The 25,945-nt window shown below is 34.3% G+C and overlaps 2 protein-coding genes, 1 long non-coding RNA gene and 1 pseudogene across 14 annotated transcripts; 3 read left to right on the top strand and 1 right to left on the bottom strand.

Moving 5' to 3' along the window:
* The first annotated feature begins 466 nt into the window (after nt 1-466).
* Nucleotides 467-9,838, top strand: LOC141672603 (agamous-like MADS-box protein MADS2). The gene is made up of 10 exons (XM_074479243.1): nt 467-882; nt 6,040-6,115; nt 7,210-7,274; nt 7,362-7,461; nt 7,580-7,621; nt 8,248-8,289; nt 8,413-8,589; nt 8,807-8,986; nt 9,108-9,277; nt 9,439-9,838. The coding sequence occupies exons 1-10, from the start codon at nt 710-712 to the stop codon at nt 9,536-9,538; spliced, it is 1,125 nt and encodes a 374-aa protein (XP_074335344.1). The 5' UTR covers nt 467-709; the 3' UTR covers nt 9,539-9,838.
* On the top strand, nt 2,824-5,145 carry LOC141672604 (uncharacterized). The gene is made up of 7 exons (XR_012555613.1): nt 2,824-2,928; nt 3,014-3,089; nt 3,176-3,312; nt 3,861-4,024; nt 4,251-4,292; nt 4,717-4,833; nt 4,954-5,145. It is a non-coding gene; the product is annotated as an uncharacterized LOC141672604 (long non-coding RNA).
* A 3,377-nt stretch (nt 9,839-13,215) lies between the features above and the next one.
* LOC141672379 (zinc finger CCCH domain-containing protein 53-like) lies at nt 13,216-23,498 on the top strand. 12 transcript variants are annotated; one of them, XR_012555494.1, is made up of 15 exons: nt 13,218-13,518; nt 13,707-14,881; nt 14,962-15,138; nt 15,232-15,417; nt 15,511-15,596; nt 15,681-15,935; nt 16,068-16,209; nt 16,387-16,605; nt 16,905-16,972; nt 18,542-18,650; nt 19,047-19,112; nt 20,315-20,594; nt 20,792-20,881; nt 21,029-22,845; nt 23,024-23,498. XR_012555494.1 is itself a non-coding variant. In XM_074478961.1 (10 exons), the coding sequence occupies exons 2-9, from the start codon at nt 13,875-13,877 to the stop codon at nt 16,936-16,938; spliced, it is 2,106 nt and encodes a 701-aa protein (XP_074335062.1). In that variant the 5' UTR covers nt 13,218-13,518; nt 13,707-13,874; the 3' UTR covers nt 16,939-16,972; nt 17,070-17,809. The 12 variants fall into 12 exon arrangements, 3 of the variants coding, with proteins under 3 accessions (XP_074335064.1, XP_074335062.1, XP_074335063.1); XR_012555495.1 differs by lacking the exon at nt 20,792-20,881 and having other exon boundaries at nt 21,676-22,845; XR_012555492.1 differs by having other exon boundaries at nt 20,792-22,845.
* Nucleotides 23,499-23,904: 406 nt separating this feature from the next.
* LOC141672864 (putative ubiquitin-conjugating enzyme E2 38) lies at nt 23,905-25,492 on the bottom strand (annotated as a pseudogene).
* Nucleotides 25,493-25,945: the final 453 nt, after the last annotated feature.

Raw genomic sequence — 25,945 nt, 5'->3', positions numbered from 1 at the left:
GAGAATAATAACTGGGTTATGCAACACATACTTTAGAAATTCCCCTAAATTTGCCTTCCAACCCATTTACAATTTTTTCTTTTTTATATTTTAGCCGAAATTAATCAATCTAAATATAAATCGACCTAATTCAAAAGGTTTAAACCGAAATTCTAAATTAGGCTAAAAAAATATTAAAATTAAATTAAATACATTCAAGTTAAATTTTTACACATAACCTGACCAACTCAACCGCTGCACCGGCACGAGTTAGTGTCAGCTCAACCCCTGCACCTATCACCGCGAGATAGTCCTTACCGAGAACTCAAAAAGAGAAAAACAAAACAAAGATGGAAGAATTAAGTCAATATACGAGTATGAATTTAGAAGTTTAAAGGGCCCCACTAGAAAAATCCACATTTATAGTGGTAATCAATACAAGATAACAAGAAAGTGAGTATGCAATATCATTCCCATGCAACTATAATTGCTGTTTTGTGTAAATCACTTAAACGCCTCTTTATCTCCAAACACTCCTCTATATTTCACAATATTCACACCCCAATTCGCAAATTTATCACCACATTTACCAAACAAGGTATTAGAACAACTCATATATACACACACATCACCCTGTATCTATATATTTTACACAAAGGGGAAGTGATCTTTTTCTGGGGTTTTAACAAAAACTGAGAATCTGGGGTTGCTAAAAATCGAAAAATAAGGCATGGGTCGAGGAAAGATTGAGATAAAGAGTGTTGAAGATACTAGTAGTGGCTTCTCAACAAGACATAATGGTTTGCTCAAGAAAGCTCATGAACTTTCTGTTCTTTGTGATGCTGAAGTGGCTGTCATCATCTTTTCTAGCACTGGACAACTTTATCACTTTGCAAGTTCTAGGTATATATATGTTCACTCTTTGTTTTCTTGATTTTAGTGCTTGTTAGTGCTTTATTTTTTGTGATTGTAAAATGTGATACGGGTGTTTTTGTTTGTGAGGTTTGATTGCATTTTTACTTGTTGTTTGTGATAAGTTTTTGATTGATTTGCTTGTTTAGATGTTTTTATGGAGTATATTCATTTGTGATCTTGGAGAATTTATTGATATTATGCTATGATTGCAAAATTGAAGTCGAAAAGTTTGGGAGATTTTGATGGACTATAGTGAAGTCTTGAATGATTTTATTACATTGTGTTTAATGGGTAGGCTTAATTAGGATAAGTTACTATATATGTATCTTAAAATCATCTTCTTAGAAGGAGTCGGAGCCACCATTGATAGTTTGATACTTTACAAGTTTACTAGGAAATTAAAACGTATTTTAGGTTTTGAGATAAAGAAAGGAAAGAAATTAATTCATATGAAATTGTTCTCCAAGATGTCCTTACAATGAAGGTGGTGGCTGGATTTATACAGCCCCAATCCTTGACATGACACGTGACAGACTACTACTTCCGGGTACATAGTACTAGTTTGTATCTACCAGCTAACGGTGCCGTAGCACATTAATAAATAGATTCCCTCTACTAGGACTAAGCGACAGCGTATTGAACCTATAAAATCTCCCACCATTTTATCAAAATACGAGCAGCTTGTAACATGATATGGTGGGAGATCAATATTTGGCTTTGTGCAGTTATGATTTTTTCGGAGTTCTGAATGGTGCTGTCATCCAGATTATATTCTTTAATTGTGATGTTATTTCAGATTATTTTCTTGGATTTCACTGTGATTGCCTTTACTGGCTACTTGAACTTGTTTATATTCGAGCGGCTGTTGTTATAGCAATTCCTGATATTTATTAAATGATGTGTGAAATCATTACCATGCTGTGAAATATGTTTTCCTATTGTGATCCATTCTATTGACTGATTGGTTTTTTTCTTAAAGGAAGTTTTTGTTATGTACTGAAGAATTTGTTTAAAAGATAACACTACAAGAAAAAGTTCAATAGACATCACACATTAGACATCGGTTACAAATGCCACTGATGTTAAAAGATATAATAACATCACCCCGCATTAATCTGATGTCTTTGTTGCTTCACGATATCGGTTATTATAAAACTGATGTCTAAATTTGCCTAAATATTTTTAACTCGCGCCCACTTCATTATATTTCCCCCCATGTCAAAATTTTCCCCGCTATTCCAAAATTTCACTCTGACTCAGAAAATGTGTTTCCCCCCATTTTGTTCTTTTCTTTCAGCTAATAACTAAAAAAATAAAATAAACTCTCTCAATCACCTCTCTCCCCTCACCGAACTCTCTCTCTCTGTCTCTCTCGATCGAATCTCCACTCTGTATACTCTCTCTACACCTCTGTCCTCTGTCTCTCCTCCCACCTCTCACATCTATTCATCTCACATATCTCCATCTCTGCTCTGTACTCTTTACTCTACATCTCCATATTGGTTAGAAGATAAACTTGGCAAGATTATCTTGTTAGAAACTTGGATGGTAAGGTTGAATGTAAGTGGTCTTGAAATCTTAATTGAGATAAACTTTGTAAATTGAGGGGTTTCTTCAATCAAAACCCTAATTTTTTAAAATTGGGGGTTTTCTCAAATCAAAACCCTACTTACTTCTATGTACTACAATTAATTCTAAGTATTTTTAAGTTATTAATTCATTTGAATTTGTTGTTCAGTTATGGATTCAAATATTTAGGTATGGATTTGAATTTAAATATTTATCATATTTAAATATTTATGTCTTGAATGTGTTTGTATGTTATGAATTCTATGTTACTTGTAATTTATTTGATTTATGTATATGTTTATGTGTTTAAATGAAATTTAGAATACAGAATGGACTGATGTCGAGGTTGTTTCAATTTCAGGGGTATCTAGTGGCTAACAGAACTACATTTCCTTCTGGCATTAAAGCTCTAGCAGATTGTGTTCACAAAAAGGGCCTTAAGTTAGGAATTTAATCAGATGCAGGGTAAATATTTTGGTTCTTAATGAATTTTCATGTTGGTTACAATTGTGACGACTAATGACTGAATGTATGTAATTCAATTTTGTAGAGAATACACTTGTTGTCACAGAATGCCTGGTTAACTTGGCATCGAGGAAAAAGATGCCAAAATCTTCGCTGGTTGGGTATAATCTCCCCTTAAAATGATAAGACCTTCTTATCTATCCTGCTACAATAAATTCCATTCAAAGTAAATGTTATTTGTCTACAGATTGAGGTAATTTGTCCTGTTGATGGAGATCTTCACTTGTCATTTTTCAATGGTAGTCAAGTTGATGGTAAACCAGAAGACGATCCTGTTTCTGGTTTGCATTTGTTCAAGAGGAAAAATTTACAATCAACATCCAGGTATACTTTTTTCTTTACATATATTTAGGATTGACAAATTTTAGTATAGGAAATAAATTAAAGCTATAATATTTGTGTGCACAAACCTGAGGCATATCAACTATACATTCTTGCTTCCTTTACCAAATCTGCCTCTGTGCCGTAGTATATTATGTTCTGGTTATCATATTTTAAAGTGCAACAGTCAAATGAAATGCTTAAGATGCCTAGTTTATTGATTTACATGCTAAATACCATCAATATGGTAATTTCAACACTATTTTGGTAATCTCAAGTCAGATCTACAGTATATAAAAGAAAATATTTTTCATGCGAAAAAAAAAATTTTTGACGTGAACTTGAGATATGGCTACATTTAAAATCCGTGCATCCATTTTGCTTATATATAAATAATTGTTTGCAAAGTTATGGATGAGCTTTTGCAGTGAGATACATTACAACTCACTGTACGAAAGAGGAGGTGAATAATCTCCATATACTCATTGTTGTTCTATCTTGTTTATAGCATAGATAACTAACTGCCATCATCTATTTCAATCTATTGACAGATGTTCCTATAAGAGCAGCCAAAAAGAAGCATTGGTATAATATAGCTCCATTCAGATGTTTGTAAAGCATCAATTTTATGTACAGTTTGTACGATAGACATGGATATACATATGTAAGGTGCCCAAATAAATCATGGACATGAATATACATACACACACATCAGGTTAGTATTTGATTTATTGATTTCTTTAGACCTGCATTATCTTCAATTTTCCAATTGGGTTAGGGTCTAGTTTAGTGAGAATCTAAGGTCGTATCTGAGTTTAGTGAGAACTCTGGACAAGAAGCCAGAAGAGGTATATTTGCATACCAGTTACTGTGTTGCTGATTACAATGCACATATTTATTTCCATATTTAGTGTAATAATTACTCTGGTATATTGTTGCAGCGGACTATATTGATGAAACTTCTGTATTATGATGAAGTTATGGTATGCCTTTTTATTTGACTTACTTTCATCTTCATTTTCTTTTAGTTTTTTTGGATTGCCAATGAAGGTTTTTCAGCTTGGATAATCTTGAAATTTAAAAAAAGTCAAGTCTATTTTTATGCTAACCCAAATTAAAGATATAGGGATATAATGCAGCTCTTTTAGCTAATATTTCATGATACAAATTGCCTTGATATAGTATACTTTTTACTGAAATCATGTCTCTTAGGAATTAGCCCTGGTAAAATTGAAAATGCTGTTGTAATAATATCTAAAGACACTATTACACATACTTGTTAACATGTGGACTATGAATCGCCATTCTTCAGAGGCTACATAGAAGAAGAAGTTAATAATCCATGGACCAAGAATCCTCTGAAAATGGAGGTTGGTAATTTAACAGGTTGTACTTGCCAATTTGCAGATGACACTCAGGATCTAATTAAAGATGAAGAGCAATTTCATTGAGTAAAGGAGTGGATACCACCTTGGCACTGTCGAGCTTACAGACCTTCTCTCAAATTTCTCTTACATATCAGTGGTATAGACTCAATCTGTTAATTATGGATTAACATAAGTTTTACATTAACTGGTTGGCTACAAAAATCTTGACAAACCAAGTTCTCAGTTTACTTATAATTCATACTTTCCATGATTGCAGGTTCTTATTGAAGGTACATGGAGGTTTCAATCAATATGCAATGTTTTTAGAATATGGCATCTGCCCTGTAACCTAAGTAGGGTAAATTCAAGAAAAAATCGAACAAATATGTTGAGGTGAAGTATCAATATTTGCCGTTTGGACAACCTGAATCAAATGATATACAACATGGAGAGGGTAGTTGTAATGGTTCACCAAGTAAATTATGGTTTCATTGGTTTACTTGTACAAGTATTTCTTTATAGTTTTGTTTTGGTTAGTTATGTAAGAAAATTTGGTACTTAATATTATTTTTGGTTAATATAAGTGTTTATTTAGTTCATTTTCTACTTATTATTTTGATTTAGTGGTTGTTGTGGGTTTAAATTGTGCTTCAAATTAAAATTTGATTCAGTGGTATATTTTGTATTATATGTTATTCCTAAAAGGAAAATAGACATCACTGATGTAAAAGAAGAAAAACCGATGTCAAAAAAGTTAATGTACATCGTTTTTAGATACAAAACTGATGTCAAATACTGACATGTTCAGGTGTAAATTGGACAAAGACATCACTTTGTTTGGGATAAAACTGATGTCTATATGTAAATATAGACATCACCTTTTACTAAATAAATCGATGTTTAATATTTGATTTTACATCACCTAAATGAAAATATTCGATGTCTATGTGGCAAAAAACATAGCTCATTATATGTTTAATTTGTTGTAATAGGTTTAATTTACTTATTAAATTATTTATTTCTAACATATTTTGTAAAAAAACAATGCATGGACATCAGTCAGTTTGCCAGAACCGATGTCTAAGCAAGTAAAGACATCGGGTTATGGCCGATGTCTAGAATAGACATCACCGACATCAACATCGGTTGCCAAACAGCATAGACATCGGTCAAAAACCGATGTCTATGAACATTTTTCTTGTAGTGTAAGTATGCCCAACAAGTGCGGATAAGTGAAAAATCTAATCCTTGTACATGCAAGATTTGTATATTCGTATGTGCAATATCTTTTGCATGCTGCTTAATGTATCACTTGTTCATGTTATAAATGGATAACCTACTTATCTGTGTACTTTTGTTGCAGTATGGACCAAGTACTTTCAAGATACAACAAATGTCTTAGACCCTCAGAAGCTTCTGTTGCACAGCCTGAGGCACAGGTGCTTCATTAGTTCTTCTAATATTTTCCTATGTGTCTTTTGAAGCTCTCTGGCATTAAGTGAGTGTAATATATACATTTGTAATCTATGATCTATCTGTCCTTTGAGAGCCCACAAACAGCTAAATACTTGTATCTAGTCTTCACAACTTTTGGTTATATTTATGGCTAGTGTTCTCTGCTTATCTGTACATTATTGACGCAGTATGTTTTTTCCGGTTGAGTAAGAACGAGCTCTTCTAACGATATACATTTTTATTATTTACATCAATTTACGTACAAGGTACATCGATTTCAGTGTGCATGATTACATACAAGGTAGTTTGTTTTGTTAAATCCACAACCCACATGATTCACAAGATGCAATCTATCCCGAGGCATTAGAGCAACAGTTGTCTTTTCTCTTGCTTATTTCTAAAATTCGGATACCAAAGATAGAGTTCATCTAGAATTGGTGAAGATCATTTCCTAATCTACTTCAACTAATCATAGAAATGATGTCAGATGCGTCATGTTCATAAACAACAGTGTGGGCAAGTGTATATCTTTGAAGAGGGTCAGTAGCAGACATTTTAAATAACTATCTTCCATGGAACCCCACATTAATGCAATATATAACACATAACACTTCACTACATCTGTTCTGAAGTATAAGGTGTTTAATTTTATATTTTTTGACTGATTCCGATTTTACTTAAATCTTAAAGCATTCTATTGCACAGGTGGAATCAATAAACAGATTACTACAACAAAATAAATCACTAATTATCTCCATCTTACTCTCTCCTTACCCTATCCCTCTCTTGTCTAGCTGGTTGTGTCCAAATATAATGTATTAAAAGTGAGATAAACCGTATCGGAAATAAAACATTTGTTTTTTCTCAGTTATTTTACTTTATTCTGGAATATAAATTATGGGTACCTGTTACTAGATAAACTGACAGGTTGTGTGGACATTAATTCTAACTTCTTATGGTTTATGTCTCTCATTCTAAATGTATTTATTTCCTTCTCATTCATAATATCGGTTTCCTTCTAGTTGTACATGATCTCCTTTGTATTTTATGCGACTTATACTTGTTCAATATGCTGTAGAAGAAAAGTTCTGATGATCTTACGGTTCTGAAAGAAGAGGTTGCACAGCTAATGCAAAGGCAAACGTAAGTTTGTTCTTAGCTTTTTTGGTAATTTCTAAAAACTTTAGAGGAACCCTCTCATTTTTTAAAGATTTTCTTTTGATCTTCTAGGATATTACTGGGTAATGATGTTACTGAATATGGATTAAATGAGTTACAGCAGCTGGAACAGCTATTGAATGATGGCTTACTATCTGTGAGGGATAGGAAGGTTGAATGTTGTTCCTATATTTTTATTGCTAAAAGTGATCGCTAAGTATGAATATACACTATAAGGTGCTACTTTTTATTCTCTCTGAAGGGTCTAACAAGCTACATCTTCATTTCAGGAGCAATTGTTGATGGCCCAGCTTGAACAGTCGAGAATGAAGGTACAAAACCTGTACCATGTCATCTTTTTACAACCAACTTTAGAACTAAAATATGGTAACGTTTCGATGGAATTAAATTGGAGCGAAGATATAAATGTTTTTCTTTTTCTGGCTTGATAGACAAGGTTTCACTTATGAGTATAGCTTCTTTTTTTTCTTAAACAAGATATCTTCTTTTCCCTTCCACATTGAAAAATAATAATAATAATAATCTGAGTAAAGTTTCTCCTAGTATGGAGAATATAGATTAGTTTACCGACCAAGGGAAGAACAACTTTGAACATTACGAGCATGGCACTTACTACTTGCCTGCAACTTACTGGGCTGGTTATGCACCTTTTAAATGTTGATAAAATGGGTTTCGCTCTTGTGGACACTAAATTAGTAATGCATTGTAATAGTTTAAACTCAATGTTTAAATACCTAATATAATGACTTGCAAGTATCTCTTGATATCAGCTAATAGAGCATTTTTCCTCTTATCCACTTTGCAATCGCATGTATACTTCCTGCAAATATATTGTTACTTTCATTAGGGTTTGTTCTTTCAACTTCATCCTTGATCCCGCTTTGATTTTGTGGCTTGTGTGCTACTACATCATGATAAAATTTAATCTTCCTTTCAGGAGAAGCAGATCATACTGGAAAACGAACAGTTAAGGAAACAGGCAAGTGATACTGCTCCTCATGATACACTCTTAATTGTGGTTTTCTAGCCTGTGTGCTTCTTCACAACCTACTTGAAAGCCTTTTTTTGTCGATCATAATTTTTCTATTGATGCATTGTTCAGATTGGGGAGCTACAAAGTTATTTGCCAACAAGTGTGCAAGAAGTGCCATATTTGCTGGGATACCGTCAGGAAGAGTTAGGTCTCCCAGAAACTCATGGTGCCTTAAGCCATGATAAAATTTATACTTGGTTTCAGGAGAAGCAGATTCTGCCGGAGAATAGGAATTTTCAGAAACAGGTAAATCAAACTGTCTCTCATGATGAACTCCCCATTCTACGAGCTTCTTCACAAACACCATGAACACCTTTTTTTCTAGTTAAACACACTCACACACCCACCTTGTCTGACAAGGCTTGAACCCTCGACATCCCACAAGGGGAGCGAGGGAGATACCGCTACAATGAACACTCTTTTTCACTGATCATAATTTATCTGTTTTTGAAACGATGTTCAGTTAGAGGAGATACAAAGTTACTTGCCAATGAGGGTGCCACCGGTTCCACGTTTTCTGGAGTCCAGTCAGCAACAGACAAGTTTGCCAGAAATTCATGGTGCCATAAGTCATGATAAATTTTACCCTTGCTGCGTTCAGGAGAATCAGATTATGCTGGAGAACAAAGACTCGGAGGATCAGGCAAGTCAAAATTTCCCTCATGATGAACTGCTTGTTGTGGTTCTCTAGTGTGTGAGCTTCTTCATAAACAACACGAACCCCCTTTTTCATTAATTAAATACTTTTTTTACACAATGTTTAGTTTGAGGAGCTACAAAGTTTTTTGCCAACAAGAGATCAACCAGATTCACATTTTATGGAGTACAGCAAGGAAAACATAATCTTCCCAGAAACTCATAGTGCCTTAGGTCCAGATGCAGTAAGCAAAGGCAGAGCTCAGAATGTTGGTTTATTCACAACCTTGCTACTTGGGTACTCCTCTCCCTGCCCCCATCTCAAATCAGTTGCTATTTTACACTGCATTTAATGGAAAATAATTTGGAGGTCCAAGTACCGTACTATTTATCTACAGATATTTAGGGATGTTTTGTTTATTGTTTTGCCGTAATACTTATTTAGTCTGTGGTGCACAGGTCTCCATCTCGCGATCAGCGCAAGAGGAAAGAACCAGAGCAAAAAACTGCTGAAAAGGAATCTTTTCCTGGAGCTTCCGAACATCAATTTGACATGTGATTTCTGCGCGTGCTGGTTCATGACCTGACTCTGTTATAAACAAGCTCGTTCCTGTTGTGGAAGCATAGGCAATTTAATGACATAAAGGAAAATGCCGATATGTTACCTTTCTTTCTGAACATAATAGGATTTCTGCAGAATGTTGTTTTAACTGTCTGTCTGCTATAAAATGTGTCAAGTATAGGAACTTTCCTCCTGCCATGAGATAGAATGTTTTGGTGTAGATGAATATCAGAAGATGTTTTCTTTGCTATGTTTCTCTTGATACAAACAAGATTCAGAAAATTACCTCTTTGGTGCTCTGGGATTTTATTTTTTAATTCTTATTTTTGTTTATAGTATTATTTTGCCTTCACTATTCCGTTAATTTGTTTCTGGTGTATAGTCGTACAAAATGAGTATCCGTTCCTGATAAATTTTAGGGATAAATTATAATCGAAACAACAGAAAATAAATTTTTAACCCCTCGGATAAATCACTTGGATTATCCAATGGCGTATTCCATTATTCTTTTAATCCAAGGCAAATATGCCAAGGAGATTCACTGTGCATGTGTACAGACAGAAATGACACGTGCTAGAATGTACAGTTTGTGTATTTCATTTCTTATTTGTTTGGCCACACTGTACTTTTTTTTTTGTCAGGTGGACACACTGTATTTATGGGCTGTACAACTTGTGTTTCTCCTTCAATAAACTCCATTATGAAAGGTGGACCGAGTTGTTTCTCTTGAGAATTTATAATGTTGCTGGCCTTGAGAAAAAAATTGATTTAATGTATTAAAAAAATGTATAAATATATAAATATTGATTGTCAATAGTCATTTTGTTTATTTTAGCTACCAAAACTATCAATTCTCAGGATGCATGATTAGAAGTAACATGCAACATTAAACTGAAATTAATAATATATTATGTTTTAATATTTCCTTCAAATAGATACGACTATTTAAAATGTAGTATACAATAAATATACTTCGATATTAAAACTTAAATAAATTACCATCTTTAACAAGATAGTTGACAATCGAAAGCATTATATGTATTAATTTTGGATGATGGACAAAAATATCACTTTTTTTGAAATTTGTGACCAAAATACCAAATTTGAGAAATGCAGCCAAAAATACCGACGAAACACCCTTTCTCAGATTGGGTATTTGGAATACGCTTTCTCATATTGGGTATATGCCCGATTAACTATTCTCAGATTGAGTATATGCCCGATTACCCATTCTCAGATGGGGTATTTCAACCAATTTTTTTTTTTAAAAGTTGAAATACGCTTTCTGAGATTGGGTATATGAAATACGCTTTCTCACATTAGGTATATGACCGAATACCCATTCTCAGATTGGGTATTTCAACTATTTTTTTTTGTTTTTTTTTTGAAAAATGTTTTTTTACAAAAATAAAAATAATTTTTTTTTGAGATATCCAATCTGAGAATGGGTATTTGATTGGTAAAAATGTCCAGGATATTGAAAATAGGTATTCTTGTCACTTAGTCCCAAAAAAATGTTATTTTTGTCATTATTTCATTAATTTTTTATAATAAATTAATTTCATGTGAACTTCACAACGTTCACTCAAAAAACAATTATGATTAGCTAACTTTTAAAGTTGTCTATATGATCTAATAAATTAAATTACAAATGACTCTTGAATTTAAAAATTAGCAATTTCTTAAAGTTTCCTCTACGATCTCACAAATTACTCATAAACAATAAAGAAATTATTGATAAAATATAATTTTTGCACTTGTCTACGAATTTTAATCATTTCATAAAATTGTTAAACTTAAGGTTATAGTAGTTGGCCAGTATATCAGGCAACCCACCAAATCGAAACTAAGAGTATTTTCGGTAAAGGTAACCTTTAAAAATGGTATGATTCATAAGTTAAATTGTAAATAATTTGATAAATTAAAAAAAAGTTATTGATATACACATTTTACGCAGATTAGCTTAAACCCGTTCGATGCACGGATTGCACGGATTTTTTTAATATTACATAATTTAAAAAAAAATACTTGAATTCAATTCTTAATTTTGTTTATTTAAAACTTTAAATGATATGATTTCGTGATAATTATATTAGTAAATGTATATATTCATAATTTTTTAGAACATTTAAACTTATTTAAAGTGATGGTAAGGGGTAATATTATTATAATGAAATTATTATTTTATTGAGGGTAAAAATATAATGTCTTCGGGACCTTAAAAAAATATTATTTTACCATGGTTATTACTTAATCGATTAACTATAACTATATAAAAGATATTTGAAAAAAATAATATTATTGATTGAACGATATAGTTTTATTTATAATTATAAGTGTATTTTTAAAAAAATATTTATGTTTTAAATAAAAATTTGATTCTTTATTTCACATGAATAAGATACGAATTATACTTAGTCTAATATTAATTTTATTTATCTTGAACAGTGATTTACATTATTTTATTTTAGCCCAATGTCCAATACATCGACCAAATCAAACTAATTATTTTTAGTTTAATTTTTTTTAAAGTCCAGATCAATAAGATAATTTTGTTTTAGACTGAATAGTATACATGTTTTTTTGTTGGTCGAATTGTATTTTTATTTTAGTTTTGTGTTACTCTGAATCAATTTTATAATGTATTTTTTTTATCATGGATAAATAAAATATATTATTTTGTTTATCGAAGTTCATTAGTATATTAGGAGTATCGATAGTATTAATATTTTATTTTAACCCGAGTCACATTATATATCAACTAAATCTTAATAATTATATTTAGTTTGTATAAATTTAATTTAGCCCGAAATAACAAATTAGAATGATATAGAATTCAATATGAATTAAAATTTAAATTGGTAGAAAAAGTTGAATTTAATATAAATTATAGTAATATAGAGTTCGATATAAAATAAAATTGAAATTAGTAAACTAATAGAGAAAGTTGACTTTAATATCAAGTAGAATTATAATTGATCGACCCAATAATTAAAACTAGAATAATTAAATAAGGGTAATTAAGTAATTTCAGCAAGTACCGACCGACTACAGAATTTTTAATATTTCATATATTATAATATAGCATAGATATGTATTTTAACTATTTGGCTAAGTTCTATTCCCCTAAATGGTCAAAGTTGTGAATGAGTATTAGGCAAACTCTTGATATAATTATATAATTGAAATATATTGACAACCAAGTTTCTGTCAAATAAGATTTGACAATTTCTAAATAATTTCTATTCAATTAAAATTGATTTAAGTGAGCCTTGCCGTATCAATATTTTAGAACCTCCTAACAAACTCCAATGACGAGTGTCTTAATAATGAATAAAGCGGTAATATCGGACATAACATGAACCCGAACCCGAACACTTGTTTAAAATTTAATTCATTGAGAGAAAATCTCATATTGATATGAACACGACTTCTTTAACCGAAAAAAGACCCGTAAATCGAAAAATAACCCGTTATTAAGAATATTATTTCTGCGCACTTAAAAATTTGATTTTGTTTAACCTCAGATAGTCTTATTAGCTTAATCCGAATTTGAGAGAGGTGGAAGGATATGCTCTCTTTAGCACGCGTTGGGGGAGGCGAGTGAGGGGGTCAACAAGTCAAAATGAGTGTGTTGTCAGAAAGGGAGTTTTATTAAGATAGAACGTGCACTATTTCAGACACAGATCTGAATTCCCTCAGACACACAGACACACACACTCTCTCTCCCCCTCTACGACACTCTGTGAGCTTATAGAGAGAGAGAGAGAGAGTCCTTGAGCCATTGTCCATAGTTGACTGCTATCTTTTCCTGCCTCCTCTCAAGCTTAGCTTTTGTTGAACTTGAAAAACAAACAAGATATATATATATACAAGACTGTGTGTGTTAATGTGTGTACATACATGGCTTTGACATTTCATGTTTTCATCATCATTAACTCTACACTTGAAGAAATACTTTAGATTTTATAGCATTGGTATGTTTTCTTTTATCAATAAAATTGTTTCTTCTTTTTTATGTCACTGCAAAGCTTTCTTGTAGTCTTGTTATCAACTCTTTTCTCTTTAATCTTTGCTTTAGTTGAAGAAACAAAATATACAATGCAAAGTGAAGCCTTTAATAAACCACGCCTTTTTTTTAAGTTGTCTCATTTCTTGTTTGCAGGAAAAGAAAGTTGTTTGGTGGGTGTGATTTTGTGGTAGGTTTGTACACAATTTATTCTTTACTCTAACTTGTATTTAGGCCAAGACACTAATTTGGTGAGTTTTCAAGAACTAGTGTTCAAGTTTGAATCTTTTTACTAATCATAGTACTAACTGCAACTTAATTAGTATGGATTGTTATGAAGCAACACGGGTTGTTTATTCTAGAATTAAAGACTTGGATCCTGAAAATGCTTCTAAGATCATGGGTCTTATCTTAATTCAAGACCATGGAGAGAAAGAAATGATTAGATTAGCTTTTGGTCCTGAATCTTTAGTTCACTCTATTATTGTCAAAGCTAGAAAAGATCTTGGCTTATCATCATCAAACACTCCTACTTCCCCCTCCTCTCCTATGCCTTTCTCTAGGCATAATTCCTCTAATTCTTCAGCATCTTCGCGTTTTTTTAATGGTAGAAGTCTTCCTTCTCCATTGAGTATACCAAACCCGTCTTCTTCGAATTCCACTTGGGGAGCTGCTTCTAATTTTTCTGAAGATATTGTTAGTCCTAATGCATGCCTCAAACATTATAATGTTAGCAGGGTCAGTAGTTTCGGAACTGGTTCTTCGTTATCGTCAACTATGAATTCTTCAGCACCTCCATTTTATGGAAATGAGGAGAGAGATTCTAATTTAGTTGATGAAATTCAAATTCAAGATCAGCTTTCTTTCCTCAATGACGGCTACTACCCTGATTTTGCCTCCAGTCCAAATGGAAGTGGTTGTGATGGTGGAACACCCTTTATGTCGTCGAATGGTGCCCCGGGGAGCTGGGGAGGTGGCGACATGAATAATGGCCTCTCACACCGTAGAAGCTGCTCAGTTAGTGATGTTTTACTAGGTTCTGATGACCCTTCTTGCGGCATTGGATGGAAGCCATGTCTATACTATGCAAAAGGTTACTGTAAAAATGGGACAAGTTGCAGGTTCCTCCATCATGAAGGACTTCTGGATTCGGATGCTCTGCCTGGTTCTCCGAGCAAGATTGAGATGATAGCGCAGTGTCATGAACTTCTAAGATCTAAATTAGCACAACGGCAAAGATTGGCTGCAGCTTCTCAGCTCATGGGTGGTTCGAACTTTCTTTACTCTCCTAAAAGCATAAATTTACTCCAGCAGCAAGCTGATAGCCCAAGGTTGAACCTTTTAGGTTCTTTCTTAAATTTAGGGTATATGTGAATTTTCTGGTTATTTAAGTGTTGATTTGTTCTTATAGGGCGGCTGCAGCAGCCTTGATGATGTGTGAGGAAATGAACAAGTTTTCCGGATCTCCTAGGCTGGAAAGGAGTGAATTTGCGATGGATGGAATGGTGAACCCAGTTTCAAGGCAGATTTACCTGACTTTTCCTGCCGATAGTACTTTTAAAGAAGAGGACGTGTCAAATTACTTCAGGTATAATTTCTTAAAATTTGGTAGTGTTGTTTTTATTACAGTGTTAAATAGTAATGAATGTTTTCAATAAGTATGTAATGTTCAATCTTGTAGTATATTCGGGCCTGTGCAAGATGTGAGGATTCCGTACCAGCAGAAGCGCATGTTTGGCTTTGTCACTTTCGTTTATCCAGATACTGTGAAACTAATTCTAGCTAAAGGGAATCCTCACTTTATATGTGATTCTCGGGTTCTTGTTAAACCATATAAGGAGAAAGGAAAGTTCCCCGATAAATTCAGGTTCTCTTTCACCACATATGTATGAATATATATTCATTATATGGACCATCAACTTTGACATTTATATGCTAATATGTCCTCTATAAATTCAAGGAAGCAACATGTTGACAGCGGAGCATTTTCTGCCTGTGGAAGCCCTACTGGTTTAGACTCAAGAGATCCTTTTGATCTTCTGCTTGGTAGGTTCTTAATTTTGTCTTGATGGTGTAATTGTTCAGACATTAAAGAAACCGATAAGAATTCGGTTTTTTCAAATAAATCAGGGGAGAGAATGCTATACGATAATCAGGACATACTTTGGAGGAGGAAATTGGAGGAGCAAGCTGAATTGCAGCAAGCCATTGAACTGCAAAACCGGAGATTGATGAACCTCAAGCTTCTTGATGTGAAGAGGAGTAATCATCACCGTGCCCTCTCAACTGGAGCAGTTAACTTATCTCCTATGTTCTATCCAAATCCCTATAGTAGGAGTCCCTTGCTTCCTTCTTCAGATCGCAGTAGTCCAGAATTTCCGGAAGGTATTGTCCTATATGATTTATACTCGTTCGTCCATTCAAGTTTATTATTGTTTTTCCATTTTCACTAGTAGCTGAAGATAAATGTGCTAGTACTGATTAATGTGTTTTTCAATTGTTTTTAATTTCTGAAAGAAAATGGTTCGGCTCTCAACATCAACCACCAGCGTGCGGCAATTGTAAATGAGAAACAGAAAGATTTTTCAAGTCTAACTGACCAAAATAGCAATGGGAGAGCAAGTCCCCTCAACGACGAAACAAGCGGCCCACTAGAAAGGTAATAACTTGTTATGTCCATATGTAGCTATTTGCCTGGTTATAGTGGAAGCCCTCCAAGATATATATGGCCTTGTTGTTTGGTATCTTTCAGATAATATTGTGTCTACTATGTTTAGACATATACTGTTTTTTAACCGTGCTTCCTTTAAAATTAATTTATTTATTCCATTTTCAGCTTAGACCACCATCTCCCCGATAATCTGTTTTCATCTCCGAAAGCTGCACGTGAATACATGTCTGATTTCTCCACAGATACAAACGTTGAAGAAAATGGAAACGTGACAGCCTTTTCAGCCCTAACTTCCACCAACAACTTAATGCCATCATCTTTACTTCCTGATACGTCAGCCCTTGACATTGCTTCACTTAAATCATGCTACTTTCGAGGTCCCAGGTACTTGGTGCTCCATGTATACGCTTCCTTCATAGTTGTCCGCATAAGGGCGGGATTGTTATTTGTTTTTAGATGCATACAGATATTTGTTAATAAAAGGTGCTTAAAAAATACTACTTATTTGTATGGTTATATTCTTTTGTTCATATTTTTTGAAATTTAAGACCAAGGCTGTAACATTGTAATTTTGTTACGTTATTGTCTTCCCCCTGTCTCTAAAAATAGTGGTATAATCTCTGAAAATAGTGGTATAAGTGACTTGCTAAAATAATTTTAAGTGATTTGTGACCTTGAAACAGGTTTGATTTGACTCAAGAAGCCATTGAAATGTAGACGCCTTTGACCACTTTTAGCTTCCCTGGCTTAGGTGAGTATTCTACTTAACACAACTTATTATATCAGTGACATTGTTCTTCTTTATGTGGTTATTAATCTGTTTTGGTGCCATTTCCCTAAATTTATAGGAAGACGACTAAAAAGTGTGAAGGAACTTAACCCCTCGTATCAGATTTATGGTTAAATTTTCACCACTGCAGCAGGCAATTACAAGCCAACTACATAAAGCATCACATATATACTATACATAGTAGTCAGAAGAAGTAAAGGAATTGGCCACAATTTATTTTACTCCAGTCTAAGGAAGAGAGACAGAGAGTACTTAGTTCAAACAGTTTGTCTTTCATTTCTGAAGAAGTAAGAAAGTTTAACCATGTGTTATTATACAAACAAGAAGATCTCATGAAGTCAGAAAAAACAGGCAGTTATTGTATGTAGTAGGCCATAAAAGGGGTAACCTTCTGAGACTGTAACTTCCAACTTTTACCTTGCCCTACAAAATCTTTTCCATTTCTCCAAAGTGTTGATCTTGATAGTTGAGTTGTAAAGTTAGGAGATACTCACAGTTACAGTATAGCAGAAGCAGCAGTAAAAATTCAGAAGAGTGAATGGTTGTGTAACTACAATGCTGATTTAGTACTCAAAAGGGTAAGTTGGAGACTTGGTTCAGACTGTGAAGGGAAAAAAGACAGGTGAAAAGGGTACATAGAGAAGTCAGCTCAGTGCAGTAGTTCTTAAATTTAACTTTACCAAAAAATGGGCATTTTTACCATCTACAGAAGAAATATAATTTCCTGTTTATTGTTTACTTTACTCCTGATATTTGACATTTTAAAGTAATGAAATGAAAGGCAAGTCTTAGAAAATAGATATGATGGTTATTTGAAAGTGATATTATATCTACCATTTATATGTTATCTGGTACATATTTCATGCTAGCAGAGTAACAGGGGTCACTTGTCAAAAGAAAGAGTAACAGGGTTTAATATATATCATCACAGAATGTAATCTGAGAAAATTCAAAATATAAAGTGCTTGAACTACCAGAGAGTTTGGTGTCAATGTGACATGTCTGTCGTGGGGAGCATGAGCTGGTTCAGCTCTGTTTCCAAATAAAATCGGAACCGCAACCATATATCTTCGGGTTTTAATAGATTGAATTTAAAAATTTTGATACAGTTGTAATTGATTTGATTCTGGTTACAAAACCGATATATATGAAATTAAATAATATTAGATTGTAACACAAATAACGCGAAGAGGGTATTTTATGATTCTAACAAAAGAAATTTAGTCTCTTGCAAAACATGACATAAGTAAAGATCCCTCACAAAATGTGTTCTAACTTCTACATGACATAAGTAAAGATCCCTCACAAAATGTGTTCTAACTTCTACACTGTAACAAGATCAAGGCACAAGGCAGATTAAGCAGCAAAAATATGAAGGCAAAGGACAGTCCAATATAACAAAAACTAGGCATTTTTAGAGCTTTCACAGCAGCAATACTTAGGGACTTCTTGTTATACATGCCCTAAAACACAGCACAACATATAGCAGAAGTAAACAAATATTCAACGCACAACTATAAACCACTGCAGGGCAAACCACAGTTGTTTATTAAGGTGGAGGGGGTGATTGAGAGAGGACAAAATCACATGTTTGCTGCATTGGCTGTATCTGTCTGGACCCAAGAGCATCAATGACCATGTGAGCTACTGACCTATGCTTTTCTTTTCTTCCTCTTGTTTTTTTGTTTGCTGATTATGGCCCTTCTTTTTTCTTTCCCACTAAGCAATTATATATTGATGATTTTTATATTCAAAAAAAGTCAAATTCCCGATAAAATAAATGGTGCTCAGGTCCTAAACTTATATAATACGAGTATCAGTAATCTCCGGCTCATCAATCCTCATATATAATCTGATCCTGATAAGCCCAAGCTCAACTATTAAGATCTTGAGATTATTGGAGAATTGGTTACTTAACACATCATTGATCATTCTATGCATTTTAATTTTGTTATCAGCCTCTACTAAAGTAGCACACTCATAAAATAGTTGCATAGCATTCAAATTCGGCTCTCAACTTACCAAGTTTTCTCAGATGCAGGACTTGCATTTCCTTTGGACAAGTGCTATCTACAACGCATTGCAGGGACTAAGTTTGGAGGTAACGTCAAAGTAATAATGCTTTCTTTACTGGGTGCTGAGTAGAGACACTAATAAGAGATCATTATCACCTACATTTTCAGTGGAAATAACTATACAAACCAAATGTTCATTACATCCAAATTCAGGCGATACTTTGTATCATAAGCTAATAAACAGCCTTGGAAAATAGTTTGGAACTTGGTTATATTTTCAGTTTTCTGCTAAATTAACAAAAAATGCTGCAAATATCTTCCTTCATTCAATCGTATGTTAGAAACATGCATGGTTTCGCTGGTGTAGATCGACATGTTGCTGCTCTAACTTCATTGAAGAGTAAAAGGTTATTGTTATTGGAGTTGTACGCACTAGGCTTTTTGCATGTGAAACAACATGCTTTTATCTGGGCTTATTTCAAGATGGAAAGGCTGTTCTGTTATTGGAGTTTTTTGGGTGTCCTAATTAGCATCTGCAGGAGGACAGACCATATTAAGAAAACAATCTTGAATCACATACATTGCCTTCTACTAATATGTCAAGAGATTGATTTTTGCTAATATACGAAAAAAGCTACTTTTACTATATATATCTTGCACTTACAGTTTGTTTTGTGAGTATGTGTGGAGGGTGCTAAATTAAACTACTTACTCCAGCTGCACTTGCAAACTAAGTTCTGCAAGATCTATGATGGACGAATCTCTTGATTTTTTTAAACGCTTGCTTGAAGTTATTTGAATTCATAAGCCAGGAGCTTATTCATAATTAACACACCTTATTGGCACACAATAAAGTTATCAATGGAGTACAGAGATGATTATAAGTAGCATAAGTCTGCAACTAATTGACATGCACGTTTCGAAAGTAGTCTAGCGCCTACTTAAGCTGTCCTTGTCAAATGGTGCTTAGGTCCTCAACTGATGTTAGTTCTATTTATGTTATGTGCACTAACATGTCTTCAGTAGTCGAACTGATAATCATACAGAGTCTGAGCACTTAATATTTAGATTAATATTGATATCATAAAAACAGTTCCACATACTGCTTTTATCCCCCTGCATCGCTTCCCCCCCCCCCCCCCAAATGTAGAATGATGAGTTTCAGTTTTCTCCATTTCACCATTCTATGAATTTTAATTATTCTAGCAACCTCTACAATATGAATAGACAACAGAGTGCATGCATATTCAAGCAATGTCACTGACCAACAGGCTTTGCTTTCTGTCAGGGAATCCATAACAGGAGATAGATCCATTTGGTGTGCTGACCTCATGGAACCATTCTATCCATTTTTGTCATTGGAAAGGCATTAGATGCAGCCAGAGATGTCAGAGAGTAACGGCTCTCCACCTCCTCATTTCAATAACTAGATGGTACATTGTCTCCTCATATTAGAAACTTATCCTTTATCAGAGCCATTCACCTTCAGAGGAACAACTTTCGTGGTTCAATAATTGGTCAACTGTTTAGGCTACAATATCTTAACCTAGGTACCAATTTATTTCAAGGTGAGTTTCCAATGAATTTAAGTCACTTTCACATATTAGAGAAATACTTATTGCAGATAACAATATTGGAGGAAAAATACCTACTGAATTCATATTTTGGTCCAAACTTGGCGTCTTTAATGCAAATAAAAATCTTTTCTCTGGATAAATATCATTTTCCGTTGGGTTAATGTCATCTGTTGCCCTCCTTAATCTAGGCAGAAACTATCTTATGGGGAACATACCTATCGAAATTGCTGATCTTTTCAAGTTCAAGTATCTTGTACTGTCAGCAAATAATTTGTCGGGTATGGTTCCACCGCCACTTTACAACTTGTCATCTCTTTCTGTAGTTGTTTTAGCTATAAATGAATCCGAAGGATCACTTCCAGCAGATTTGGGTTTCAGTCTTCCCAACCTAAAAATATACTTTGCTGGATTAAACAAATTTTCAGGGTACATTACATTCCATAACTAATGCTACAAAGCTTGTTTCTTTTGACATATCATGTCACAATGTTGGTGGTCCTCTACCAATAAATTGGGGAAGCCTTTCACGTCTTCAATTGCTAAACCTGGGCTTAAATCAACTTGGACATGAGCAGTCACCTGGTGGCTTGAGCTTTGTCAGTTCCTTGGTCAACAGTACGCGTCTAAAGTATTTGTGTTTAAATGAGTATGGTTTGAGTGGGAAGCTACCGAATTCCATTGTCAATCACTCAACAACATTACATTATCTGATTTTGGATCAAAATTACATCTATGGAAGCATACCTCAAGAAATTGGAATATTTTTAAACCTGACATATCTTTCACTGTATAAAAACAAGTTCACAGGAAGTATTCCTGAATCAGTTTGTAAATTAACCAAGTTAGAAACTCTGTTTGTAGAACATAACAACATTTCAGGATTAATTCCAATTTGCACAAGTAACATTACCAGTTTATGATTCACGGAAGCATGCCCACTGCATTATTAAATATTTCATCTTTATAAATATTGGACATTTCCAGAAGCCTCCTCAGTGGCGTGATACCTGATCATGTCGAGGGACTTTCTTCTCTCTCACTTTGTATTACCTGGACCAAAATCTATTGACAGGGCCACTACCTTCCAGCATTGGAAGCCTAACACATATTGTTGATCTACGTCTTTCCCAAAACAAGCTTTCGGGTGAAATACTAGCTAGTCTGGGTGATTGTGTAATGTTGGAGAATCTTTACATGGAAGGAAACCTTTTTGAAGGTGAAATTCCGTCTTCTTTCAAATCCTTAAAAGGTCTTGCATTTCTAGACCTTTCAGATAACAATATTTCAGGAAATATTCCACATTTTCTTGGAGAGTTTCGTCTGATTTCTTTCCTAAATTTGTCGCACAATAAACTGGGAGGTGTAGTGCCTACAAAAGGCCTTTTCTCGAATGTTAGTGCCTTTTCGGTTATTGGAAATTTTCAGCTTTGTGGAGGTATCCAAGCATTGAAACTGCCTACTTGTCCTGCCAACATCTCAAAGACTAAGAAACAGAAATTTTCATTCAGACTATTACCCCTCTTAGTTATTTTCTTGCTACCTTGTTGGCATGTTTCACCTTGGTCTTGTATCGAATCAAGAAGTCAAAGCAGAAGAACTTCCAAACCTTAATTTTGCAAGATGACAGCTACCCTAGGATTTCATATCAAGATCTTCGACTAGCAACAACTGATTTTCCCCAAAACAATTTGCTAGACGAGGGAAGATATGGTTCGGGATACAAGGGAAATCTCGAATCGTTGCAACAAATTGTCGCTGTGAAGGTACTTAATGTTGGAGTTCATGGAGCCGCTAAGAATTTCTTAGCAGAATGTGAGGTGCTGAGAAATATTCGCCATCGAAATCTCATCAAGATCATCACAGCTTGCTCTAGTACTGATTATAAGGGCAAGGACTTCAAGGCATTAGTTTTTGAGTTCATGACAAATAGGAGTCTAGATAATTGGTTACATCCAAGACTATCTGATCGAGGGGATGAAAGAAACTTAACTCTGTTTCAAAGGCTAAATGTTGCTATAGATATTCGCTTAGCACTGGATTACCTACATCATCACTGCCCCACAATTGTCATACATTGTGACGTAAATCCAAGTAATATTCTCTTTGATGAGGAATTTGTTGCTCGTGTCGGTGATTTTGGTTTGGCTAGATTTTTGTTAAGTAGTACAACTGTCAACTGGTGTAGATCAAGCACAAACAAGTTCAACTGATGTTCCAGGAACTGTTGGATATGTTCCCCCAGGTAACTCGAATTATTGATTTTCTTTATTCCTAATGACAATCGCAAATATAATATGAGAAAGAAGATCTTATACAATTACTTGTGGAATGTAAATTAGTAATGGTTGTTTTCAAGCTTAGATAATGTCTATGAACAGAGCATAAACTTTTGCGACATTGACGACCCTTTTGCTATACAGAGTACGGAATGGGTGGGAAAATATCTGCAGAAGGGGATGTCTATAGCTATGGAATTCTTATACTAGAAATGTTCTCGGGGCAAAGACCTACAGCTGACAGATTTTTGATTGACCATGCTGATAATCTCCACAACTATGTAAGAAAGGCTCTTCCCCACAGAGTGATGGAGATTGTGGATCCCTGGATTATACGACAACAAGAGAATCATTGCTCCCTAGTCCCTTGGGTATGAATCACTTAGCCGGAGTAGCATATCTAACAGGAAGGAAGCTTGCTTGGCTATAATATTTAAAGTTGGGTTTTTGTGTTCAATTGAAATGCCAAGGAATGCCTTGACATTAGTGTGGCTATTAAGCAACTACGTGAAGCAAGAGACAAACTTATGGACTGAGGGCAGTAACCTAGGTAAGAGTTGAAATTAATCTCTCAGAACGTATATATGTTAATATCATTCCGATAACCAGCTTGATTATATTTACTCTCCAATTCTGATTAGAGATTAGCTCGATTATATATAGATGTCCTATCCTTTCACCTATTTATGCTCATAAGTGTTGTTCTGCTGTTACTAAATCATGGCCTTACATATTTGACACTAGGTTTGCTTGTTACATTCGAACATATTATGTTGAATAATTCTAAATCATGGCCGTATAAAGAAGATAGAAGAAGGTAGACTGCTTTCGTATACTGATTAATCTGCACTATGTTTCCTTGATGGTTGTTTCAATCAGAGCTGCTTTTTTTATGGGAAGGCCGATGTGTTTCAAAAGAGACATGAAATTAATAAGTTACACACAGACACAGTGGTTTTTTGAAGGTCTGAAATGATAAAATTTATAAAGACAAAGGCTATTCTATACTCGACTAGAATCCAGGAATCATTAAACAAAAAAAAAGTAAAAACAGGAATCCAGAAACATACATAAAGCAAAAAAAAGTAAAAACAGGAATCCAGAAACTTACTTACCCTTCTGAACTAGCTTGTACATAGTTAATGAAAGCTAAACGATGGATAATCCCAACTTCAGATATACCCTGATACTACTAAATTTAGCTCCTTTCAGTCTGCAAGACGGAACTCCTCACAGTCTGTTGATCCATTTCGAGTAAAGCTTTCTACAAGCATATTAACCATCGTAGCTACAGTGCTCTTGAATCCTTGCAGCTGGCTCGTTTTAACCTTGCCTAAATCCTCAAAATTACCCTTGACATCTGAACCTACATCAGCCCCCTCCATGTAAGCTCTACAAGCAATTAAAATAACACGTCCCCAAACACGAAAATGACCAGAAACAAAATCTTCAAAATGCTGTGGGGGGTTTTAAGGGTATACATCATTGTTTTCAAGGAAAGTATAAAGGTATTCTCAGTGTACTCCTTGGACCTTCTCTTACCCTCTTCTCCACGAAAAAGTTTATCATATCTAGGCTCGTTAAAGAAAGGTTTTGCATTCAGAATCAGAGCTTGTATAGACACCAAAACCTGCAGCATTGTAGATTTATCAGGCAACCATTTCTCATTCCCGTGACCATCCCAAGTGTTAAGAAGGCTGAGACAGACTTTTCCACACTCATACAGGTTTGGATTAATTCTAAGCCCGCTAGAGTGATACGTAACCTTAGGTGGTACACTAGGATAGTTGGAGGGGAAATGAACATCAAAGACAAAAAGGCCATCATGGTAAGGTGTGCCTGTTGGTCCAATGATGACAGCACGCATAAGATCCATCCTCCTCTCACACACTCGAACATATATCGTATCAGGCAAGTTGTTTTCCAATATATTCCACTCATCTTGGATTTTCTTTGACCAAGTTGACGAGGGCTGAATTCCATGCGAAATTTCAAGATAACGATGATCCGAGAAATTATCAACACTATCAAATCTTTTAAATATGAGATACTTGTGCACGGAATCAAGTTCTTTCTCCAAGTTTGCAGGTATCGCTCTACGTCGATCAGGAACTGAAGCTTCTACACCAGGAGGCAAATCTGCATTGTCAAACTGCACTTGCATATTCAAATGATCATCACTTGATTTTTGTTTTTTTCTTGAAATTCTTCTCATCATCACTGTTGCCATAAAACATGTAATCATAATCATTGTCATCGTAAAGATCATTGTCATCATCGTTGAAATCATCATCCTCATCGGTATTGTTGTCATCACCATCAGAACCATGATTATTATCTGACGTCGTCACAAAACATCCTGCAGATGATTTTCCTACGTTGATGCTGCTAGAATCTTCTACAATTGCCGCCCGATCAGGGTGATTAAGGTTGGTGGAGACCGAAGATTGAGAATTAGCATTAACATCCATCGTACTCGACAACTATTTTGATTTATGATAAGCCCCTTTCCAACACTTGTTTTAGAAAAACTAGAGACGTCGTAATTTATCAGGTCACCCTAAAACCCTACTCGCAGAGGGTCAACCAATGTTATGTCCTCGTCCCGTTCAATTGTTTACTATTTGCACGTAATTCGAGACTTCTATAAAGGATAGTTTGATAATGTTTTTTTCAAATTTTTTTTTTGAATAAAAGTTTAAACATGAAACTTTTATTTAGAAAAAAAAATTAAAATATTGTGGAATATGTTTTAAATGAATATTGAAAAACGTGCCGAAAAGTAACGTATAGAATTCAATCGGACAGAGGGAGTATTGTTTATAGAATACGGTGAGATGTCCGAAAAAAGGCAAGTCCGAAATACCCGATCCCAAAAAAGCCCGGTCATGCTTGGCAGTGGTCTCATTTTTTTTCAAAAATCCTGCTCGGTCCAGAAAATTATTATAATATAATATTTATAAATTATATGTGTATTACATGAATATCCAAAGGCTAAAAATTATTATAATATAATATGTCAAAAATTATAATATTATATTCTTATATATAATACGTGCAAAAAAG

Source organism: Apium graveolens, chromosome 7, assembly GCF_009905375.1.
Source record: "Apium graveolens cultivar Ventura chromosome 7, ASM990537v1, whole genome shotgun sequence".
Taxonomy (NCBI): domain Eukaryota; kingdom Viridiplantae; phylum Streptophyta; class Magnoliopsida; order Apiales; family Apiaceae; genus Apium; species Apium graveolens.
Note: the sequence above shows the minus strand (reverse complement) of the source record. Positions and strands in the feature narration are given on the sequence as shown.

Excerpts from the sequence above, each read along its gene's own strand:
- LOC141672379 (XM_074478961.1), top strand. The coding sequence starts at position 13,875 with ATGGATTGTTATGAAGCAACACGGGTTGTTTATTCTAGAATTAAAGAC. Across the intron at positions 15,139-15,231 it reads GACGTGTCAAATTACTTCAG|TATATTCGGGCCTGTGCAAG; the intron begins GTATAATTTCTT and ends TCAATCTTGTAG. Across the intron at positions 16,210-16,386 it reads ACAAGCGGCCCACTAGAAAG|CTTAGACCACCATCTCCCCG; the intron begins GTAATAACTTGT and ends TTCCATTTTCAG.
- LOC141672603 (XM_074479243.1), top strand. The coding sequence starts at position 710 with ATGGGTCGAGGAAAGATTGAGATAAAGAGTGTTGAAGATACTAGTAGT. Across the intron at positions 7,275-7,361 it reads CAGCTAATGCAAAGGCAAAC|GATATTACTGGGTAATGATG; the intron begins GTAAGTTTGTTC and ends TTGATCTTCTAG. Across the intron at positions 8,987-9,107 it reads ACAAAGACTCGGAGGATCAG|TTTGAGGAGCTACAAAGTTT; the intron begins GCAAGTCAAAAT and ends CACAATGTTTAG.